This window comes from Ixodes scapularis, unplaced genomic scaffold (genome assembly GCF_016920785.2).
Source record: "Ixodes scapularis isolate PalLabHiFi unplaced genomic scaffold, ASM1692078v2 PGA_scaffold12__126_contigs__length_90152505, whole genome shotgun sequence".
Classification (NCBI taxonomy): domain Eukaryota; kingdom Metazoa; phylum Arthropoda; class Arachnida; order Ixodida; family Ixodidae; genus Ixodes; species Ixodes scapularis.
In genome coordinates this window covers 11240643-11262548 of record NW_024609838.1, presented here as the reverse complement: position 1 = coordinate 11262548, position 21906 = coordinate 11240643, and the positions used below count along the sequence as shown (strand labels likewise).

At 45.8% G+C, this 21906-nt stretch overlaps 1 protein-coding gene across 1 annotated transcript in view; it reads right to left on the bottom strand.

The window, feature by feature from the left end:
* The window catches only part of LOC8040861 (vitellogenin-1-like), a 55369-nt gene that overhangs the window by 31909 nt on the left and 1554 nt on the right, over positions 1-21906 (bottom strand). Inside the window, exons 2-11 of the mRNA XM_042289262.1 lie at positions 21693-21835; positions 19793-19927; positions 18877-19014; positions 17417-17581; positions 16578-16717; positions 10363-10546; positions 8888-9084; positions 6659-6827; positions 5401-5565; positions 4102-4302 (exon numbers count right to left, since the gene is read on the bottom strand). Of these exons, the coding sequence (XP_042145196.1) occupies positions 4102-4302; positions 5401-5565; positions 6659-6827; positions 8888-9084; positions 10363-10546; positions 16578-16717; positions 17417-17581; positions 18877-19014; positions 19793-19927; positions 21693-21835 (1637 nt within the window). The remainder of the gene's footprint in view (positions 1-4101; positions 4303-5400; positions 5566-6658; positions 6828-8887; positions 9085-10362; positions 10547-16577; positions 16718-17416; positions 17582-18876; positions 19015-19792; positions 19928-21692; positions 21836-21906) is intronic.

Sequence of the window (21906 nt, the reverse complement as noted above, 5' to 3'; positions counted from 1 at the left end):
CTTCAGCAGGTGTACACAGACAATAAGGTAGTCAAAACTTGGGAAGAAGAAACTGGAGAACCCGCAGCACTAAAAGGGGAGCTCAGACAAGGCTCTCCACTGTCACCTCTGCTCTTCATAATATATCTCAGTGAAATGAAAAAGAAATTAGAGCAGAGCAACTTAGGTTTTAATGTGGAAGAAGGGAGAAATGCAGTACAGGTAATACCAGGACTGATGTCTGCGGACGACATAGAACTTATGGCAGATAACCAGGATACGTTATAGGAACTAGCTGGAATATGTTGAGAGGATGGGGACACATTAAGTATGAGTTTTAGTAGTGACAAGTCTGGAGTAATTGTGTTTAACGACGAAAAGAGGAAACCGCTGAGGATACAGGACATCGAAATAGACCAAGTAGGAAAATACAAATATCTGGGAGTCTGGCCCAATGAGGGAAGGAAATATCTAGAGGAGCTCGAGCAGAATATAATTAGAAAATGGAAAAAAATGCATCTATTATGAAGCTAAAGGCAGTATGGAGCTATAATAGATATAAAGTTGTCAGAAGTATACGGAAAGGACTGAAGGTACCAGGACTCTCCTTTGGCAATGGAGCACTGTGCATGAAATCAGAGGTTCAATCAGGATTAGAAATTCGACAAAGAAGCGTAGGCAGGTAGGCACTGGGAGCACATGGAAAGACACCAAGTGAGGGGGTAGTACAGGGCGACATGGGCTAGTCGTCTCTTGTGAGCAGACAGACAATTAGTAGGTTGATATTTGAACAAAGGTTTACTAATATGTAGGACACGCGGTGGGTACGGAAGGTATCCAAGAATTTATGCATCAAATGTTTTAACACAAAATGGACAAACCGAACCCGAAAACTTACATTTCAATTTCCAGACAATAGTGATGTAGCATAAGGAGACTACTTGATTGGAAGAGAGAGTGAAAGAGGCAGAAGGGAAAATGTGAGAGGTAAGAATGCAGGGGAACTCAACTCTAACAATGTAGAGGACACAAAAACAGGACATAAGAAAGGAAAATCTGCTTGTCAATTCCCTGCGAAGTTCTTTACTGTTTGAGGCGAGAACGGGAGTTTTGAGGACGCGGACGTACAGGGCTAAATTTCAGGAAACAGACACAGTGTGTGCCTGAGATATTGAGAGTGATAGACTAGAGCACTTGGTATTGAAGTGCACTAAGCTTCGCCCTGCCGTCCCTGAAGAGGTAACAGAATCGTCCGGGGCCCTGGGTTTGACTGGCGACGATTGAAGGACAAAACATGATTACAGTCACAAAGAGGCGGTTCGAAGATTGGCGGAAATTATCTAGAGAAAATTGAATGATGCGCAACTAACTAGCACAGCTGGGGAGAGGCGGGACGCAGGAAAATTGGAACTTTCTCCCGCATGGCTTCTGCACAAAAGTCTCAACCCTGTCCCCCAGTGGGTCCGGTGCTGAATAAAGCCGACAAGGTTTGACCAGAGGAAAATTTGTGACTCCCTCGCCGGGGAAAGAGGCGGGGGTGATGGTTTTATTTTTTTTTTTTTCCGATCCCCGAGAAATCTTTCTGGTGATACCCCACACTGCCTGGTGATAGCTAGGGGCAGAAAATTGGCATAGAAGGGCCAGAGAAATCATAGTTGTCTTTTCAGACTAAAGCTAGGTGGCGTAACCTACAACCCGCTACAAAGGGTATAGCCATTAACATTCATCCATCTATCCATCCATCCATCCGCCACGTGACGTCACAGTGCTGCTGCGTAATGCGTCGCCCAGTGTTGCTTGACTAAAATCTGACCCGCCTGCCACCCGCTAAAGAGCAGCTGGTCGCATCCTTAAAATTGGTTCTAGTGCACTACGAGGCTTCACTTTGACGTAGTATTTCGGCTGTGATCATATTTAGTAGCATTAAAGCAATATATAGCAGTCATTTATTTCGGCTTCGCATCTTGCACCGCAATTCATTCTTCGGGTTACTTATCTACTAAGGCAAAAGCCTTATTGGCTGCATATTAAAAATCTCTGGATACCTTTAGCTGTCTGCGGCTAAAGAGACAATTCCGAAAATGGCCTGCGGGAGCTGCTGTCTTTTGTGCTGTGGTACCCGTTCTGCGCATTCACAGGAGTTCTACTTCTATGAGTGATGAAATGCCGTTCATGCGCCCAGAGCTCAATCACTCGGAGATTTTCGCCCGGAGAATAAAACCTAATAAACCGTATTGCAAAAAGGAAAAAAAAAAAACATTTTAAGATTTTGTTTTAAAAATTCATGCGGAAATGGTAACCTAGCATGCTCTCAAGATACTCTTAGTTGAGCTTTTCTTTTGAAAAATTTTCAACCGATGACAAAGACCATTGGTACCAGATGCTTCAGTGGATAAAAAAAAATCCCACTTAAAAACAATGAAATGGATACAATTTTAGTGGTTTAAATTGGATTAATTTGATTAAAATCACTGTAGCCAGAAAATTTATATTTTCAATCACTACATGCAATTTTATACATGCAGATTGATTGATTAATTCATCCGATTACAAAAAATAATGCGAAAGAAACCGTTACTGGAAATAAAATTGTACAGCTGAATGAACACACTAAAACAAAGAGAAACTTTTTTTTATACAGATAAAAAAAAGCTGTATTTGTTTCTTTCGCGTTTTTGATTTGCTTGCGATAGGACCTTACGTAAGTGAGTGACGAATTGGAAGCCAAACTCCGTTTCATGACTATTTGGCGAACTGTGGAGGCTGGGGCCCCGCGACCCAATGAGAGTGTCGGAGCGAGGCACGTGACCCAACGTCACGGGAGCATTTGTGTCACCACGCCAAATGCGAGGCCCGGAGGAACCGGCTGTCGTCTGCTAGCCAGGAGTCGTCTGCTCAGAAACAAACTAACTTCAGATGAATGTCCACCGTAGCAACATGTCCGTCTGCTAGAATAGCGAGCACTTTGGGAACAGTTTGTGATACAACTATACGCTCAATTTAGCCGCGAATAAGTGACGGGTACTAATGCCAGGGCACGGTGCGATGTTTTGGGCGGAAACGGCCGATTACACGGCTGCTGTAGTGGACAACGGCCGCGGCACCATAACGCGGAAAAAATTGAGTGGATATACGGATGCAGAGTCACTTTATAGGTTTAAATATACTTGAAACTTATAAAGGTGTTATTATTTATTCATTATGTTTCCTATCTTCTCATTGGAGATGGAATCGCGCGAGTTCAGTGGCCGTTAAAAGAAAACGAAGCATAGAACTATTTTTTGTCGCCGAGGGTTCATGGAGTGTTATCACGCTCCGTGCTCGGGCGCCCTTAATGGGTCGCGAGGGCCCCAGTCTGAAGAGTTTGCCAAGTTATCGTGAAACGGGAGTATAGGAAGAAACCAGAATGCTCCAATTTGCCCAGAACAGCACTGCTTTTTGCTTGTATTCACCCTGAATGAATCTTTTTTGCCTGATAAGTTTTTTTGTTTTTTTTTAATACACCAACAATGCACACAGAAAACAATAGATGATAGGCAAACCGTAAGAAAAACGATTTCCGGGATTATTTTTGCGGTAAAAGTGTGATTTAATTCATCACAGTAAAACCGGACTGATTTAAATTATAGTTTTTATAGCGATATAATTCATCCTAGATTTTATTCGCCACCCCGCCTAAAGAAAAGTGCTGTACCTTTAACCCGAAATGTGTTCACAAACTTTCGCGTGACAGAGGCACAAATACAAAAAGTTCTACACTCTAAGAAAAGCCCGTGCGTCTGCTTTCCCGCACAACACTCGGACAGTCAATCAGCGCAACTTACGGAGGCAGCTCAGCGAATGACGATGCCGAAACATATGCTTAGACCAGAAAACGCAGTCTGAGTTGTGACATTAAGCAATGCAAGCGTGACGTTTTGCATTGCTTAATGTCACAACTCAGACTGCGTTTTTTGGTCTAAGCATATGTTTCCGCATCGCCATTCGCTGAGCTGCCACCCTAAGTTGGGTGATTGGCTCTCCGAGTGTTGTGCGGGAAAGTAGACGCACAGACATTTTTTAGAGTGTAAAGTTGAGAAGACTTCAAGGGCAAGGAAAAGGCGGGTAAGGAGGCACTCTTACCAGTGCCGGATGATGGTGAGCGGCAGCCTTGAGGGCCCACAGGGCGTTGGTCCTCCTGTAAATCGGCGGATGGCCCTCAAAGCCAATGAAACGCTTCAGGTAGTGCAGGGCGCTCCGGGTCGCCAGGTTACCGGCCGCTTTGATGAACACCGTGTGCGTATGCTCTGGCCTGTTCTCCACGTCAGCCGGGGTCACCGAATACTGAACGGGAACAAAGACATCGCTGGTTGGAAAGAGGGCCGATGAGATCAACTTTTTGTTTCGACACGCTCTGAGAAATCTTTGCAGTAACGCTCGCAAGGATACATATTGTCCATGGAAGCATATATGTGTCGCATTGCTGGCTGCTCTACTATATCGCGGTGTTTTCGAACCCTCGAAGGATAACGCGGGACATTGAAACAGGCCTATAAAATCCTTATGCATTCACAGACGTTAGAGACTGTAGACACTGGCAGCTAAGGAAAAGCAGGGTGTGGTTTATCATCTCCATGGCAATTGCTCTGCCATTTCTACTACTACTATTAAAGGGTCTGCCATTTCTTCTTCGGCGTGCTTATCGACTAATGCAGCATGCTCATTGGCTGCTTAGTGATAACAAGCTGCCCAAAAATGGCCACGCCCTGCCATTTTTTTTTTTTTTGTCATTGACTATATACGTATGGTGTGCGGAAGTACCGGTCTTGGAGTCTGAATTTGCAGCAGGGTAAAGACGCAAAGCGGGTTGATGGAAGGTTAACGCGTGTCCATAACCTGACATCGAGGGAACGTGTTGCAGAACTACGTCGTGGCAATTTAATCGTCGAACTTCCGATGGAAACTTGACGATTAAATTGGCACGTCTTGCAGTGACGGCGTCCATGTCTGACGTTGCTGTCGAAATCAGTGTCTGCCGTTCATGGGCATCAACAATGGAGGTGCTCCGAGTCAATTTCCAAGCGATTCCTCCCAGTTTTCTTTTTAACCTAATTGCTGTGACACCAATATCTTCAAATTTGTAACTAAAAATAAAACAAGATTACTGCAGAAGCTGGCAGGAAGTGTAAAACAACGACGACAACAACAACAACGACGACAACGACAACAACCACCAGTGGGTATATCCCATATCGACAATCAAATTTGTTTTAAGATATGCAGTTTGAAGAAGCTTGGTCTTCTTGCCAAACGCCGGCCGCAAGGCGAGGCTGGGAAGAAGGTTTCATTTGGACATTAAATCCGCAATAGCGATATCGTAATTCAAATGTATCTGGCGATTTCTTTTGATCAACATAACTTGATCTTAATGACATGACTTACGTTGAAGAACTGTGAGATGAGAGCAACTGAGCAGGTTCCTTTGTCCGGCTCGTCTTCGGTCTTGCCGCGAACGCAGCCGTGCTGACCGGCGATGGTGCTCAGACTGAGGATGCACATCACCCACATTTGACGCTGGCTCCGGACTATCTGGGACCGGCAGATATCCTGAAAAGTAGGGAAGCAATTCGCAAACTCGAGCAAGCACTAGACGCTTTGTTATGTGAACAGGGTGCTTTCGGTGTTCAAAGCGTATTGAAGGAAGAGGGAGGGGGGGGGGGGGGAGGGACTCCAACCGCTTACACACAAACAGGAGGAAGATAGATGATTTTGAATCGTTACCGCCTTCAGAGATGAAATTATACAGATCTCGCCCGTAGTTCTTAACGGTGCTGCATAATATTTCAGAGTGTAACTGGAAAAGAGCAGAGATGAAGGGAGACCTGGACTGGGCGACATTAGAGCACTAAATGACATAGTGTAACTGGACGACAGGCGCGACATGTGAAAGAGGAGGGCTAATCTGCCATCTACCGTGATAGCGAATGAACGCCCATTGGCGGTAGAGAGAAAAAGGGTAAAATATGAGGTGAGCAATTCTTCTGGGGTTTTCGGTAAGCAGCGCATGAAGCGACACAGAGCGCTGCATGTTTAACGAGGTCGAAGCAAAACATTGTACGCCTCATATTGGATATGACTCTGAAACGGGGAAATCAAGCTGTCCAATATCAATCTGCGATAACGAATCGACACTACGCTGCCTGGAACGCGTATTCTACTGGTCTGTTCAGCGTCCCATCGTGGCCATACTTCAAAAGTGGTCCCAAAGTGGCAACAAATGACGTCACAGAAGCCGGCGCGTCATGATGTCGCATGTCGCGATCCTAGCGGTTGCTGCTAAAAGTCTCGCCAAAACGTTCGATCGAACACGAGTGCCGTCGTCATCGCGGAGTCTCAACTTCTAGCTGCCGAAACTTCCGCGGACTGGCAAGCTGGAGATCCATCTGCAGCGGAAAAGACGTCTGACACATCCACCGCTTCCCCTGTGACACCGCCAGGATCGCATCCGGCGACGACATGACACGTCTATGAGGTCATCGGGCAGATATTGAGGATTTACTTTTTCGATGCGGAAAACACACCATTCGGATACGCCTTTCATGCACGATAGCGAGCGACAGTTTGCCTTGTACTGGATGCGTGTCTTGGTCCAGACGTGCCGCCGTGCGCTATATCCACCTGCGAAAAGGCTCAAACGTACTGCGAGTTGAGTGATAAGGGCAGGGCTGTGCTCCTTGAGGTTGAGTGGCAGCCTGGTGAGAAAGTGCTCAGCGTCGCCCCCGGAGAGCTTGCCTTCCTTGAGGAGTTTGAGACCGAAGGCCACGTGCGGGTTGCTGCCAGCCGCTGCCAAAACATCCAGGAAAAGCCTCCTGCACGCCGTGCGTCGGTTTAAAAAAGGCGTAAGAGTTAACAATACTAATAAAAAAAAACGATTCAGTAGCTGCTGTCTGTGCCTCGAGCAATACCGCCTAGAAGACATAGTGAATCTACACAGCGCCGCCTAGCTCGCGTCATCGTCGCCGCCAGTGCGTCTAGCAGTGTCTCACAACGATTGTGACGCTAGCAAACGGCGATGCCTGACTATACGTCTGCCGCCTTGCAGCGTAATCTCTTCGAGCTTCGGCATGTTTACCGCTTGGGGCGCGTCGGATATCCACTAACAGTGACGTCATGCACAGACCATGTCGTCTAGGCGGTCTTAAGGCAGTGAAAATCACTTAACGTAGGCTGGAAGAAAGGTGCTCGAGACTCATCCAACAGAAATTTGGAGCAGAATGTTCATGGAACGCCACCGATTGGGCATCGGCAACAAATGCTCGGTGCCGTCGTTAATAGAGTTCCAACAAGGTGCTAGCCGTAAATGTAAGCCTCAACTTTATGCCTAAGAGTTTGGGGCCCTCGTGGAAAACAAAACTGCGTAGAAGGGGTATAGCCTCGGGAATTGTGCTTCGGACTCTTTAGAGCGCAGATTTTGGGCACTCGTTTCCGGCTTGAGCGGCGTCCGCGTCGCCGTCGGCGTCGGCGTAACCGCGCGGTGCATTATGGGACGTTTCTCATGATACGTCACACGTGACGTCACGTGTGACGTCACGAGGGTCACTAGTGACGTCATAGATGACGCCACCGCGCGTTGCATTATGGGTAAATGTTCCCACTAAGTTAAGCGGGAAAATTTCCCCGCTAAATTAAGCTTAAAACTTTCCCCGCTAAATTTAGCGGGAAAACTTTCCCTTAAATGGGAGGCGAGCAGGAGAGGAGGAGGGGAAGTTATGGATGAGGACGAGGGGCATGTCCTCCACTCAGTACCCTTGCCCTCCTCCTCCTCAAGAGCTGCGCTCTAATTCGGCATTACAGGGGATTGTAAACGTCTTTCTTTTTTGTTCTTGTTTCTGTTTTGCTAGATCTTGTATCTTACGAGATGATCACCGAGTACCAAGAGTTAAGTCGCCACCATCCCCATCTACTCTGATTACTTTTTGAACCTCGCTCGGAACGCGCTAGCCCCTTTTTACGGTCTGATTTTTTGACTAGGCATTATCTTAAGTAGGACTCTGTGCCGAGTAATAATAACTATAATATTACGATTCTTTACTGCACGGTGAAGGAGTACATTTTATTATCCATGCTCACGAAAGCACGAGGGTGCTGGCATAGAAGGGTAGTAGAATTACTAGAGCATTATACATTACTACCTTTTGAACTCGTTAGTGTGAATCAACATTCTGTGGGAAAATGTGACCGAATTCATATTAACACTTTGAGGTGTTTACAAAAGAAGCAGCAGTTAGTCAGCAGTTTGAGTTGAACTAGAGTTTTACTGAAGCATTCTTGTTCACGCGTACTCACGCATGCACTCAGAAGCAAACGCGTGTATGCACCTAACACACTAATACCCTATTAACACGGGCACCCTTAACCTCACTTAAGTCACCTTTAACTATAGTTACACTTAACCGTGGTTTCGAGCGCTATAATATCAGACAGCTATCTCAGAAAAAGTAAAGAATGCTCGATAACAGCTTTGATGGGTGCTCAAGATGTGCAAGTGCACGAGCGCCGGTAGCTTCGACCGCATAGCCGCAAAACGTTGTCTAAGAATACTATTCGGGAAGAAACTGAAAAAGAGGTGGACACGAGATCGCGGGGAACGTCGGAACACTGAGCTCTGGTTGGAAGGATTAGTGGGTAGATGTAAAGCTAGGAGCCGTTGTCTCTACAGCACTCGTCGAACGCGTTATATAGAATGCGAAAGCCAAACACCAGACGCCAACGTTCCGCGTTCTACCTCGTTCGAGGAGTGCAGTGAACACAAAAGCAGCTAGCTTTAGGTCTTCCCACCAATCATTCCCACCAGAGCTCAGCGTTTAGACGGCCACGCTCGTCCCCTCCCCTCCACCTCGTTTGCGCAATAACTGCCTGTTCCACGTACCTGACGTTCTGTCGATTGGGCTCCGGTGCGTTGACGACGTTCTGCTCGTAGACCTGCTCGATGTCTTCGTAGCGCATGGACGCCATCGATCTGAACAGGAGGAGGAAGCGGAGGGCACCGCTCTCCTTGGTGTCCACGGATCCGATATCCGAGTCGTCGTATCCGAACGCTGCTAGATGGTTGAGGCCTTCCACGAACTGGGAGGAACGAAGCGCTGGTCAGGTTAAGTTACGCTAGGTTCAGATTGGTCAGGTTAAGTTAGATTTGGATTGACTCGGTTTGGTTTGGGTCCTGCTCAGTTCGGTTCGATTTGGTTTGGTTTCGTTCGGTTCAAGTTCAGTTCTGTTTGGCTTGGTGTGGTTCTAGTCGGTTAGATTTGGTTTTATTCGATTCACGTCGGTTCAGTTCGGCTCAATTTATTGAGGTAAAAGTTTAAGAAAACTGATTTGTCATACTTTACAGACTTTAGAGCTTTTATCATACTTCACTGCTTTTGGGGGAGAAGCGACCTTTGTTGATTTTGAGTCCTGTATCAACGTTCAACTATGTCGCGCCACTCGAGAAACCTTTCATTTTCGCTAAAAGCGAGGCTGGAGATTGTCCAAATGTTCGCAGTCGCTTCTACAGCATAGCTAAAATACAAGGTGCAGGAAATTGAACAACGTACTTTGGTTTTGGAGCAGTGAAGTCTAATATAGGCAACAACGGAGTTTCCCTTTTAAAGAACATGGACCCTAAAAAAGAATTTTAATCGAGTGCCTAAATACCACTAAGATCTCACAAATGAACGTTTCCATTGAAAACACTATCAACAACGTTTACACTTTCAGTTAGTACAGATTCTTAACCATGCCTCTATTTGGAGCCGACGACCCCCGAAACGTAAGTATGTTTGGAAATAACTCTCGGGGTACTAAACTAAAAAAAAATGAATAAATAAATAAATATGTATATCTATTAAGTTTCTGGTTTGGACACCTGACTAAAGATGAACTTCTTACCACTCCCCTCCCCCTTCCTTTCCTCTTTAATTAAAAAATATATATTTACCTCGAGAGATTCATTTTGAGTGGGGAGCGATTTCGAAACGCGCTGTTTGTGACGTCACAGAGCGTGACGTCATGTGGTCCCATAATGGCGATGCCACATGACGTCACGGTGCAACACTATACCAAGACGTCACTGAGTTTCGTTACCTCATAACGCGTCACGTGGAATCATGACGTAACGGGACATCCTAACATCACCTGACATCATGGCGTCGCTTGACATAGTACGTTACAAAGTCACGTGATATTAAAATGTCACTTGACATCAGGGCGTCATGTGACGTCTCGGCGTCTTCGTGACGGTTCGCTGTCACGGTCTTCATGACTGTTGTTTCATCGAATTCTGCCAGTAAAACGCGTTCTGCATAAAAAAAAATGTTTTGAAGTTCAGCATTTTTTTTTAATATACGCTTAAAACTTTCATACGTTTTGCCTCCCGTTCTGGAGCTTGCTGTCGATGATGAAGTGGTTGGGGTGCTTCAGATCCTCGAGCGTCTGTGCCTTGCCGTACTCGGAGAAGGAGTGCGTCAGTTCATCCGAAACACCCACGTCATCTGGAAGCTGCATGTCCGCGTTGGCGGCGCGTTCCTCGTCCAGGAACAATGTACGGCTGCGTAGGAATGGGGAAGAATTAACGTCCCGGCATGGTTTCAGGGTCGTTTTCCAGGGGACGGTTGGAGAAAATGGCGCAGTTATGAACGCCCAGAAAGAAAAAGAAACAAGCAGAATGGACATTGCCAGACTTGTACGTAATCTGTTACAAGTAACGAAATTATTTGTAATCCCTTACATTTACCGGTAATTTAGTAACAGAATAATTACATCTTTTCTAGAGTAATTTTAAAGTAATTCTCTCACATTTTTTACGTAACGGATTCCTTGTAATCCGTTACATTTTTTTTTTCAGGACCAGCCCCCCCCCCCCCCCCTTTCTCCTTCTAAGGAAAAAGGTCGTATTTATTTTGGTAAAGTCGAGCGCAGTGACACTGTCACGCACATTGACCAGCGCAAAGGGAGGCTTGGCACTCTTCAGTTCTGCAAAGCCTTCTTTTGCAACACCAGGCCCCTGAATCTATTTTCTTTTTAGACCCTAACGACAATGTCATAAAATCCAAAAAAAGCATTTCTACAGAAAAAAAAGGGGGTTGGGGGGGGGGGGGGGGGGGGGGCCTCTTTGAGAAACTCTAGGCGGTAAGTGCACAGACAAGAATTAACAATGTCCGACCATTTTCATAATGTCACAACACGAGACAATGCTCCGTCTGCCCTAAAATCCACTAAAAGAAATGTGATAATATGTGAAGGTGTTATTGCCACAAGCATCCTCGTTCGTTGCTGCACACTTATCATCTTCTCTTAGAAAGCAGGATGTATTTTTTTTCTGCTTCTTTCACATTATTTGAATCTGTTTTGAAAGCTACTTACTTTTGTGTGGTCCAATTTCTAGGGTTGGCCCAATTCATTTGTGAATTTCAGCCAGGTTATCCGCATCTCAGCAACCCTTTTTGTTAGTTAGCTTTTTGCGATCACTCAAAAAATAATAATTGTCTTCCTTTTTTTTTTTTTTTTTTGCTGTTTGTATTCCAGCACGAGGCATCTTTACAAATAAGAGATAAGAGATCTGTGCAAATGAAACATAATGGTGGATGACGTAGACTTGAGATTCTGGGCTTGAGGAGAGAGTGAAACTCATGAGTGGGGAGCCATAGTGTGGCTCAGTTCTCTGCCTTTCGCAGCCCGTGGCATCAGCGGAAGTCTATCTGGAGAAAACCGGAGTAAACTGCAATAGGTCCGTGCTCCGTGCGTTTTTGAACGGCATCAAGAGAGGTACACATGGCAAACGTGCATTTGCATTTTCTTATTTTAACCGACGTTTTGATTATTCTTTTTCTATTACTTATATTTATATATTAAAACGTTTTCTTATTCACCAACGCGCTTCAACCGAGGCTCGACCTGTTCAGAATCAAAAGAAGAAGAATATCGAGCTAAACCTTAAATATTATTTTATTATCACCTTACTGGGGTACCAACTCTACTAAAACTCTCGTATATCAGGCAACGGCTGCAACGATGAAGCCCTGCCCTATCTTCGAGCTAAATAGTACTTCCATTGCTTCGCTGAAAAATCTCGATGCAGAGCATAAAACATTCGTGAGGCACAATATGGCACTCCCATCCAGTGCCTCAGTTCAAAGGGTGATCAGCGTAGCAGTCAACATATTGAGTAAGAAATAACGCATAATGTCTGACGAGACTTTCGAGGGTCAGCTGTTGCTCAAAATACTCAAGGTCAATAAATGGAACAGGTGGCAAGAGTAAGAACTTGAATAACTTTCTTCCTTTTGTTTCTTAATTGAGGAAAATATTGTTGAAGAATCCCGGACAAAAGCTCACCGGACAAAAGCTCACCGGACAGAAGCTCACCGGACAAAAGCTCACCCATTTTTTAACAGACCCGGACAAAAGCTCACCAGAATAAAATTTCATGTTGGTCTTATAAAGAACCCAAGTGTAGAGAAAAAGGCGATGAGCCTCCTTTTAGCGAATTCGGCCACCGCGAAGCGGCGTGTACGGATAAGTCAGGTGAGCTAACATTTTGGTATTGAGCCGCCGCAGACTGTCGGCCGCGAAGCAGCGGGAGCGCCGCAGGGGGCTTGGGTTAACACGCGCACTAGCGATACACGCGCGAAGTAGAAAAGCCTTTTCTAAACAGCGACCCCTTTTCGATAAAACGCATATCTCTAAACTGAAGCTCTGCTTTCTCTAAACCGTACGTACTTCGATAAAACGTGCCCGTTCTTTAAAACATGTTTCGACGAAATGGCATTCGATAAACCGCAGTAAACCCTTGCGTGGGATGGGGTACAAGTTTACCTAAAAATGGTGCAATGTCCATCGCGTCCGCATTTTATTTCAGCCCGTGTTTCGCCCGGGTAACGAAAAAAAATATGAGGTGAGCTTTTGTCCGGGTCTGTGAAAAAACGGGTGAGCTTTTGTCCGGTGAGCTTTTGTCCGGTGAGCTTCTGTCCGGTGAGCTTTTGTCCGGTGAGCTTTTGTCCGGTTACCATTGTTGAAAGTACCGTCACGAAAGTAACCGATTACTTTTGGGAGTAACGGTCACTTACTTTTATGAGAGGGTAATTGTAAAAAATTACAATTTAGCCTTGAGTTATTGTAAATGTAATTCCTTACAATTTTTCAGTAACGTGTACAAGTGTGGACATTGCAGGGAGCCAATAGGTTACAGAGACTTTCCAACTGCTCGATTAGGGTCAGGTGGTTTATGGGACATGTTTGCAAGATACGAGGTGCGAGTGCGCGACACGAACGCGATGATCGTCTGCAAACGCGTCCACCTTTCCGCCTGCTTTCGTCCTCGCTACGTTAAACCGCAGCGCGTTCGGGGCAAAGAGAGGAGGAACCACTAGCGAGCGTGCCGCAGAACGGCACCACAATTCTCTGCGCCGGGCGGTGCATTGTGGGATTTCCGAAAAGACTTGTGGGAATTTCCGGAAGGGCCAAATCACTCGTAAAGTTGTGCGGAAAAAATAGACAAATAAAGATAGCTCGCAGGTTGCCATCCGGGACCGAAAGGTCATGTTATAGAATTGTCGAAGGAACTATAACATCGCTTGTTTGAGACTTAACATTATGTCCAAATTATGTTCGCAGCTGCAGTTTTTTTATTTTTGCGTGAAAATATGATTTCATAGACAAACTGTTTTGTTCTAGTTTGTTTAAAATTCTGTTTTGGGCGAGACAATTCTAATAAGCCCGCTTTATTCTGGTTCACATTCTTCTGCCACGAAAAGGAAAAAGGGTATACTTACCTGGGGTATATTATCAAAATCAAAAAACCCGTGGGGCGTCGGCGATTTTAAAGTTTCATTTTAACTCGTATACGCATAAGAAATATAATTAAAGAATTCTCCTGTCCGAATGACAAATTTCCATTCAGCATTACGTTTGTTTCAAGCAATTAAGACGAAGATCCGCACATATTCAAGATGATGCCCTCCTTGTGACATCCGCCTGAAAGGATGTTCATGAATATTACATATGTGGTGGTGGAATTCCCTTTTTTTATATTTAGTAGCGCTTTGGAATGTGCTTTCCAGCCATAAAAACAAATCAGAGTAGTGATGTGGGCGAGTTGGTTCATGCTTAGAAATATTGGAAACAGCGCGCAAAGGACAAGGACGGGAGGAAAAGGAGTACACAGGACGAGCGCTGAACTGACAACTGAATATTTATTGAAAAGGACCCAACGAAGAAAACACCCACAAAAAAACACACTCGCATCAACACGTGTCCATGAAAGTAATCTCCTTCTTATGTAAATACACAGAAGTTTGACTCACGCAGTTCTGTTCCCCCTCCTTCTTTATTCCATTCGCTTCTAAAATTTCCCTGGCTGTTTTTTCTACTCCCCTCCCCATGATTGTGATCTTATTGAAATCAGGATGACATTTGCATGTTCCGCAGTGCAGGGGCAAATGCCCTCCTGCTGTTGAACTAAGCGACCAGTCATGTTCGCGTGCCCTTTCATTTATGCAACGGCCCGTTTGCCCGATGTAAACTCTTCCACAGCTTAACGGGATCCTGTACACCACTCCGATCGCACAATCCACGTACTTCTTTCTGTGGTTTACAGTGCATTGGTTTTCACCCCCCCTCCTCTCGGCTACTTTAGAACAAAGGTGTGCCAGCTTACGAGGCGCCGAAAACACGACAGGGACATCAAACCTCCCCGTCACCTTTTTCAGGTTGTGGGAAATTCTGTGCTGATACGGGATAACCTGAGGCCTCTTGCTAGGTCTATCCAGCCGCTGATGAGGTCCCCCCTTAATCTTCCTTAACAGCGTTTCCGCTACCGCCAGCAAAACAGAAGAAGGGTATCCCCCTGCTGCAAGCCGCACTGTCTGCTGTTCAAAGCTCTCTGCCATAGAATGGGGACAGGACTTATCAAGGGCAGCCTGCATACACGAAGACGCTATGCTTCGTTTGACGAGCTTTGAGTGGGCGGAGTCGAAGGGCAGAAGTCCCTTTTTCGTACGAGGATGGTAGGCCCAACATACGTGACTTCCTGTGAACTGTAGTTTTAAATCTAAATACTGGAGGCAGAACCCATCTTGGAGTTCATGAGTAAACCTCAGTCCCCCAGAGTTTTTTGCAAAAACTTCCATCACCTTTTTGACAACCTGATCCTCGAGGACCCCCCCAGACGATTTAGTGAGCACAAGGTAATCGTCCACATATCTGAACACTTTCCCAACTGGGGGACTGAGGTTTACTCATGAACTCCAAGATGGGTTCTGCCTCCAGTATTTAGATTTAAAACTACAGTTCACAGGAAGTCACGTATGTTGGGCCTACCATCCTCGTACGAAAAAGGGACTTCTGCCCTTCGACTCCGCCCACTCAAAGCTCGTCAAACGAAGCATAGCGTCTTCTTGTATGCAGGCTGCCCTTGATAAGTCCTGTCCCCATTCTATGGCAAAGAGCTTTGAACAGCAGACAGTGCGGCTTGCAGCAGGGGGATACCCTTCTTCTGTTTTGCTGGCGGTAGCGGAAACGCTGTTAAGGAAGATTAAGGGGGGACCTCATCAGCGGCTGGATAGACCTAGCAAGAGGCCTCAGGTTATCCCGTATCAGCACAGAATTTCCCACAACCTGAAAAAGGTGGCGGGGAGGTTTGATGTCCCTGTCGTGTTTTCGGCGCCTCGTAAGCTGGCACACCTTTGTTCTAAAGTAGCCGAGAGGACGGGGGGTGGGAACCAATGCACTGTAAACCACAGAAAGAAGTACGTGGATTGTGCGATCGGAGTGGTGTACAGGATCCCGTTAAGCTGTGGAAGAGTTTACATCGGGCAAACGGGCCGTTGCATAAATGAAAGGGCACGCGAACATGACTGGTCGCTTAGTTCAACAGCAGGAGGGCATTTGCCCCTGCACTGCGGAACATGCAAATGTCATCCTGATTTCAATAAGATCACAATCATGGGGAGGGGAGTAGAAAAAACAGCCAGGGAAATTTTAGAAGCGTATGGAATAAAGAAGGAGGGGGAACAGAACTGCGTGAGTCAAACTTCTGTGTATTTACATAAGAAGGAGATTACTTTCATGGACACGTGTTGATGCGAGTGTGTTTTTTTTGTGGGTGTTTTCTTCGTTGGGTCCTTTTCAATAAATATTCAGTTGTCAGTTCAGCGCTCGTCCTGTGTACTCCTTTTCCTCCCGTCCTTGTCGTTTGCGCGCTGTTTCCATTATTTCCATAAAAACAAAACAAAAAGTTTTAGAGTTATAGATCAGTTTTAGATTCAATCCTGTCCCCCAGTGGGTCCATTGTTGGAATGGCGACGACGATGTTCAACAAGAGGAAAATTTGCGACTCCCTCTCCGAGAGGAGGCGGCGAAACGTGCGTGCTTTTAGCTTTTTTTTTTTTTCTTTTTGCTCGATCTTGCAAAGGTTTTTTTGGCGATTACCCTAGTGATAGAGGACACCATTGGCTCAAAAGGGAGACAGTTACGTCCCTTAAAGTTTTTAGGCTAGGTGCCGCGAGCTACCACCCGTTATAAGGAAAAAAAATTCATCCATTCAATTAGGTCATGTGAAAAGGGGCGTAGTGTGGGCTTACTTGACCACAACACGAACGGCCTTTCCGGCGCCGAAGGGTTGGAAGAGCGTGTCCGAGGCGGCAGAGGCATGCTTGATGACGTAATGTTGGGACGTTCCATCGAGTCTGTATTTCACTTCGAAAGTAGACGACAGAGGGTGCTGTAAACAAAGGAAAAAAAAAACTTCCTGTTTACTTGTCGTGTACTTGAAACGAACTATGGCGACAGCCGAGGCGCTGCACTCTTTGCTGTGTCTTGATGTCATGTGACGTCACTATGCGACGTGACGTCATGTCGTCACGTGACCTAAAAGCCTCACGTGCCGCGACATCGCGATTTCAGTGTCACGTGATGTCCCAATATCATGTAACGTCCCAGTGTCATGTGACCCATGGTGTCACGTTCTTCGCAGTGTCGTGTAACGTTCCAGTGTGGCGTGACCCATAGTGTCAGGAGACGCAGTGTCATGTGACGTCCCAGTGTCATGTGACATCCCGGTGTGATGAAACCGATAGTGTTACGTGACATGAAAGTAATTTGTGACGTCCCATTGTCACGTGACTGGTAGTGTCACTTGACGTATCACGTCATGTGTCGTCCTGGTGGCATGTGACTCACCGCGTCACGTAACATTACGTGACAGTTTTCTCGCTAAATTTATCGGAGAAATTGTTTAGCCGTTACGACCCTACAGGAAATACACCTGGGGATCTACTGCAAAACCTCATCAATAACATGTGTCGTCGCAAAAAATAAAAGTGAAAACAAAGCACTGATAACAACAAGGTGTTGCCATTTCTTCGGCAATCCATAATTATGGCAGGATACACAAATATTAGCTGGCAAAACAGAAACTTACAGTCTCCATGGCTTCACACTCGACGCATTTGTGTCCCTTGATTCTGCCGTAAACTATGTGAGCTTCCTTGTCACAGAGGTCCAAGTCCCTGACCTTGAAAACTTCAATATGGCCTTCTTTCTCAGTCACCAAGTACTTGGTTTCGCAGTTTCCGTGGAGCCCATGCTGTATGAAAAATGCGTTGACAGTTTAATAAGTTTGTTCACTGAGCAGATTACAATATATGCTTGGCCCACTACAATAGCCTGTTGCAAGTTGGAAAAAAAGGGGATAACCCCATCTTAGAAATTTCTTATTTACGCCATGATTGACAGTCTTCTCTTTTCCTCTCACCTCCTCTCCAGTGTTCGCTCCGCTAAGGTGAAAAGTGGGGAGGGCTTCGCAAGAGGAGCTTGCCCTACTTTCCTTAATCTGCAACGTACTATGCAGATGAGCAACCCGGTCACTAGACACAAGAGCTTCTTCTCATTGTCGGTCTCGTCACGCATCAACATTGCCGTATATTAAATTTTTAGATTATTGCGTTTTAGTGATCGTTTGACGGTCTGACTAGTTGAGTGAGTTAATCATGGCGTGCTTTAATATGCCCACGATAGCACATCAATTAGAATCTCTGCGCTGGCATACATGACAAGGTCATGTTTCAAGGAAGTTAACGATTGACGAGATTCGGGACTCTAGAGATGCCAATGTTGCAGAACGTTGATGATGATGACAGTCATCTTCATCGGAGAAAAACTGTGCCAGAAGGCTTTCGCGCTAGTAGAACGGAATACAGCGCGAAAACACAACGGACGAAGAACGAGGACCGAAGAGACCATACGCTCACTGTCAACTGAATGTTTACTAGAAGGTCACAAAACACATAACTTTTGCCCTCTCATATAACCAACACTTCCAATTTCGACGAGAATACAAGACAAACGCTTTCGACGTCAAACGCCTTAAACTATAAGTACACAAAAAATGTGCCTTACTGTTTAGCTCGCGGAAGAGTGGAAGACTGGAAGTCTCGATTATATCAGAGGCAGAAGGGATCAAACATAGAGTGAGTAGACAGGCGAGCAGGTTTATGTTACACATTTTTGCCGAGAGTCGTGTGTGGGAGAAGGTTTATATACCATTGGTGGCCAATAAAGTTTAGTAGCTGCCCTTGAGACGTTTTGTGTTTGTCCATTTTTTCGTTCGCCGTCTCCAGTTTTTCAAAATATGTGTACCAGAGGTGATCTCTTCTGTGTCTTTCTAAAAAAAACATTCAGTTGATAAGCAGTGCTTGGTTCTGTCTGTACTTGTTCTCTGAGCGTTTTCTTTTAGCGCTATTTTTCATTAGGCTATCGTTTGAACTAGCCCCACTTTTCATCCTCCAAAATATCTTGACTTTGATTTGAAGGGGCGTTTCAGAAACTAGTAATGGCGTTTAATTACAACACACAAACACCATACTTCTTTTGTTTCCTCACCTCTCTTGTCGTGTACTCCTCTACGGTGGGATTATTTTGCCGTCCCGTGACGAGGTCAAGTTGGAAGGTGCTGAGGACTCCCTTCTTAAGGTTCTTGGACCAGAGGGGCTCCTCCCTGCCGATCGCAATCTCAACAATCTAGGAATGCAATCAGGTTCACACTCAATGAATGGATGGCAGAACCCATGACCGATGTATAGCAAAAATCATCGCGAAACCCTTTGAAAAGAATCACATTCCTTATGTGAATTTCATAAAAACAAAGTATCGAGCTGAAACAAAATGACACCTCGGTGTAAGTGAGCGAGTGCGAACTTGTTTTATTTTCATTGCTCCGAGAGGCGTGAAGTAGAATGCATTTGGCTAAATTGTTTTGTAGTCGCTCTCTTCCTTTTTTTTTTTTTTTTGTGCATTGATATATTTACAATTTACGAGATCCTACCCAATACTCTAAGAAAATTTGAGTGTCACTTTTCCGCAAATCATTTGGGAGAACTTGTGGCCGCAGTGAACAGAAGGAGCTTGGCCAATGACCACGCTAAAAATATGCTCAGATTAAAAAAAAAAAAAACAGAGAAGCAATTTGCGTGGCATTGTGCATGGTGAAACGTTTAGCCCAGTGCCACAAAGCAGGTTATTTTCTTTATGTCTAGCAATTTTTGCAGCCTCGTAATTCTCAGAGGTCGCTCCGTGACTTCAGTGACTTCTGCAATAAAAATCTAGGTTAGCGCTCCCTTGCTGCGTAAATAGTCTATGGAAGACGAGTGGCGTACGCACATTACATGATCGAATCCCCAACATGACAATTACAGTTTGTTCAGCGAAACTCAAAAAACAAAAATTATTGCTTTCTTCCTATCGTTACCGCGAAGCTAAGTCAAAAAGTGTAATTAATCTCGAACACTTGTCGCCCCACCTTTCCGTGGGAAAATGTTCCGGCAAATGGCCTCTCGATGAACTTTCTCAGGTCGTCAGTGGAGTGATAGTTAAACTGATGGTCGTCCAGTATAATGCGGTCCCCGTTGAACGAGTCCACCTCGAAGTCTGTTATCTGTGGAAAGTGGCGTAAGATTACCATCACGCGAAGGTCCTTGCGGGCCCGCCATGTTGTTTTAGTGTGTACATGCGCCAACGCGACACAAAAAATAAATTCAGAGCTTGAGAGTTTCGCATTTTTGAATGTCGACTAAAGCGCACCTTGAATATCGCCTTCGTTAAAGACAGGTGCGATAGTTTGATCCAATCCCATTCTTCTTCGATCATTCTTTGTAAATGTTTCTTTTTTTTTTCTACTGTTCGGGGCGTAAATTCGTCTGATTGGCTTGGATTTGAAAGGTAATGGGCAGACCTCAACGATAGCTGCCCCGAGGTCTACCCACTATCCATCCCATCGGAGCCAATCAGAGCCCGGCGTTCTGACGTCACCGTAACCGCTGCGCAACGTTATTAAACTACTTTAGTTGTGGAACTCCCGCAGAAAGAGGTACCCCCCCCCCCCTTTATTTCAGTCCACCTCCCGTCGTTCAAAGCGCCATCTAGATCTTCGTTTACGAACTGTGTGCTTCATAGAGTAGAGTGCCTTCATACACAGGCGCGCTTTTGCTTGAGTGGTGACAACTCAGCCATTTTTCCGCCCAATCGTTTTTTTATGCATTTTGAAATGCGCGCAAACCGGTGTCACTCAGCTCGAGCGCGTAGCTTTGGCTAATGTATGGACGCCATTTTACCACCCATGTCACGCCACGAGTGCGCGAGAGCATCACGCGCTGGCACATTGAGTGCAACAATGGATGTCTTCACCCTGAGACAGACAGACATGTAGGCACCCTATCATAGAGTACGGTGGAACGCCATCTAGACGCTGTTTTTCGAAACGTACGCATCCCATAGAATACACTGCAGTTACCAAAGCAGCCGTCCGGCGCTTTGGTAACGGGAGGCGAGCAGTGGTTAGGCCTTAGTTAGGCACGTAACCAAGAGCCAAGGGGGCGGGGGGGGGGGGGGGGGGGGGGCCGGCCTTCCCCCCCCCCCCTGAAATCTTCCATTTTGCTGGGTCCTCCTCTCCCTCCTCCCCCTCATACAGCATTTGGTCATGGGCGCCTCCCCCCACGCGTCCCCCCCCCCCTAAAAAAAAAAAAAAAATCCTGGCTACGTGTTTGGCTTTAGTGGTGAGTGAAGTGGGGTACTGCTCGTGCATGCAGCTTCTATTAGCAGTTCCGGAACTGAGCTAATCTAATAACGTTGCCCCTACGCGAGTAGCCGACAAACCTGCGGTCCGCATAGCCACGGGCAGATTTAAAAAGTTAGGAGTTTCAAGTTACAAGCATCTTACCCACAGCCAATGGGAGAACGGCATTAGCCGATACGACTGCGGAAGAACAAATCCTAAAACAAGGCACGCGAACATGGTAAGCCACACCCTGCCTTTCTTAAGCTGACGCTGACGCTGCCGTCAGCACTGCGCATGCGCAGACGCTTTATCTCAGGCGAATCGGGCTTCTACGCGCCTGCATTGCCCACACTAGGCCGCGAATGCGGGCTTGGCTGTACAAGGTCTGCAGGTATATAGGTATGTGGAAGCTCGAACGAGATGAAGATATTATCTTGTTCGAGATTGTATAAAGATATCAAAATGGGAATGACAGAACAAATACTTCATCCTTTGCCTGCTTGAAGCTGTGATAAAGTGCGTCTCATCATAATTTCTACAAAAAAAAATTACAAATAATTTAACTTTTTTTTTTTTCATCGTGATTATAAATTTAACACGCCTGCTGTTCGCACAGAAAAATAGAAGTGCGTAGTTCCGTCTTTACCTTGAAATATGTGTGGTCTGATTTGGGCTGGGCGACCACCTTGCTCCGGAAAGCGAATCCCGACGACTGCAGCGGCTGCTCCGGGTTCTTGATCTGCAGTCTGCCGTTGTAGTTGTACACGTACTCCTTGCCTGTTTCGAAGGCTGCGTAGGAAAGAAGCGAGGCTCTGGAAGTTTACTGACGAAGAGAGTCCTCAATTGCACGGTTCCGCAGC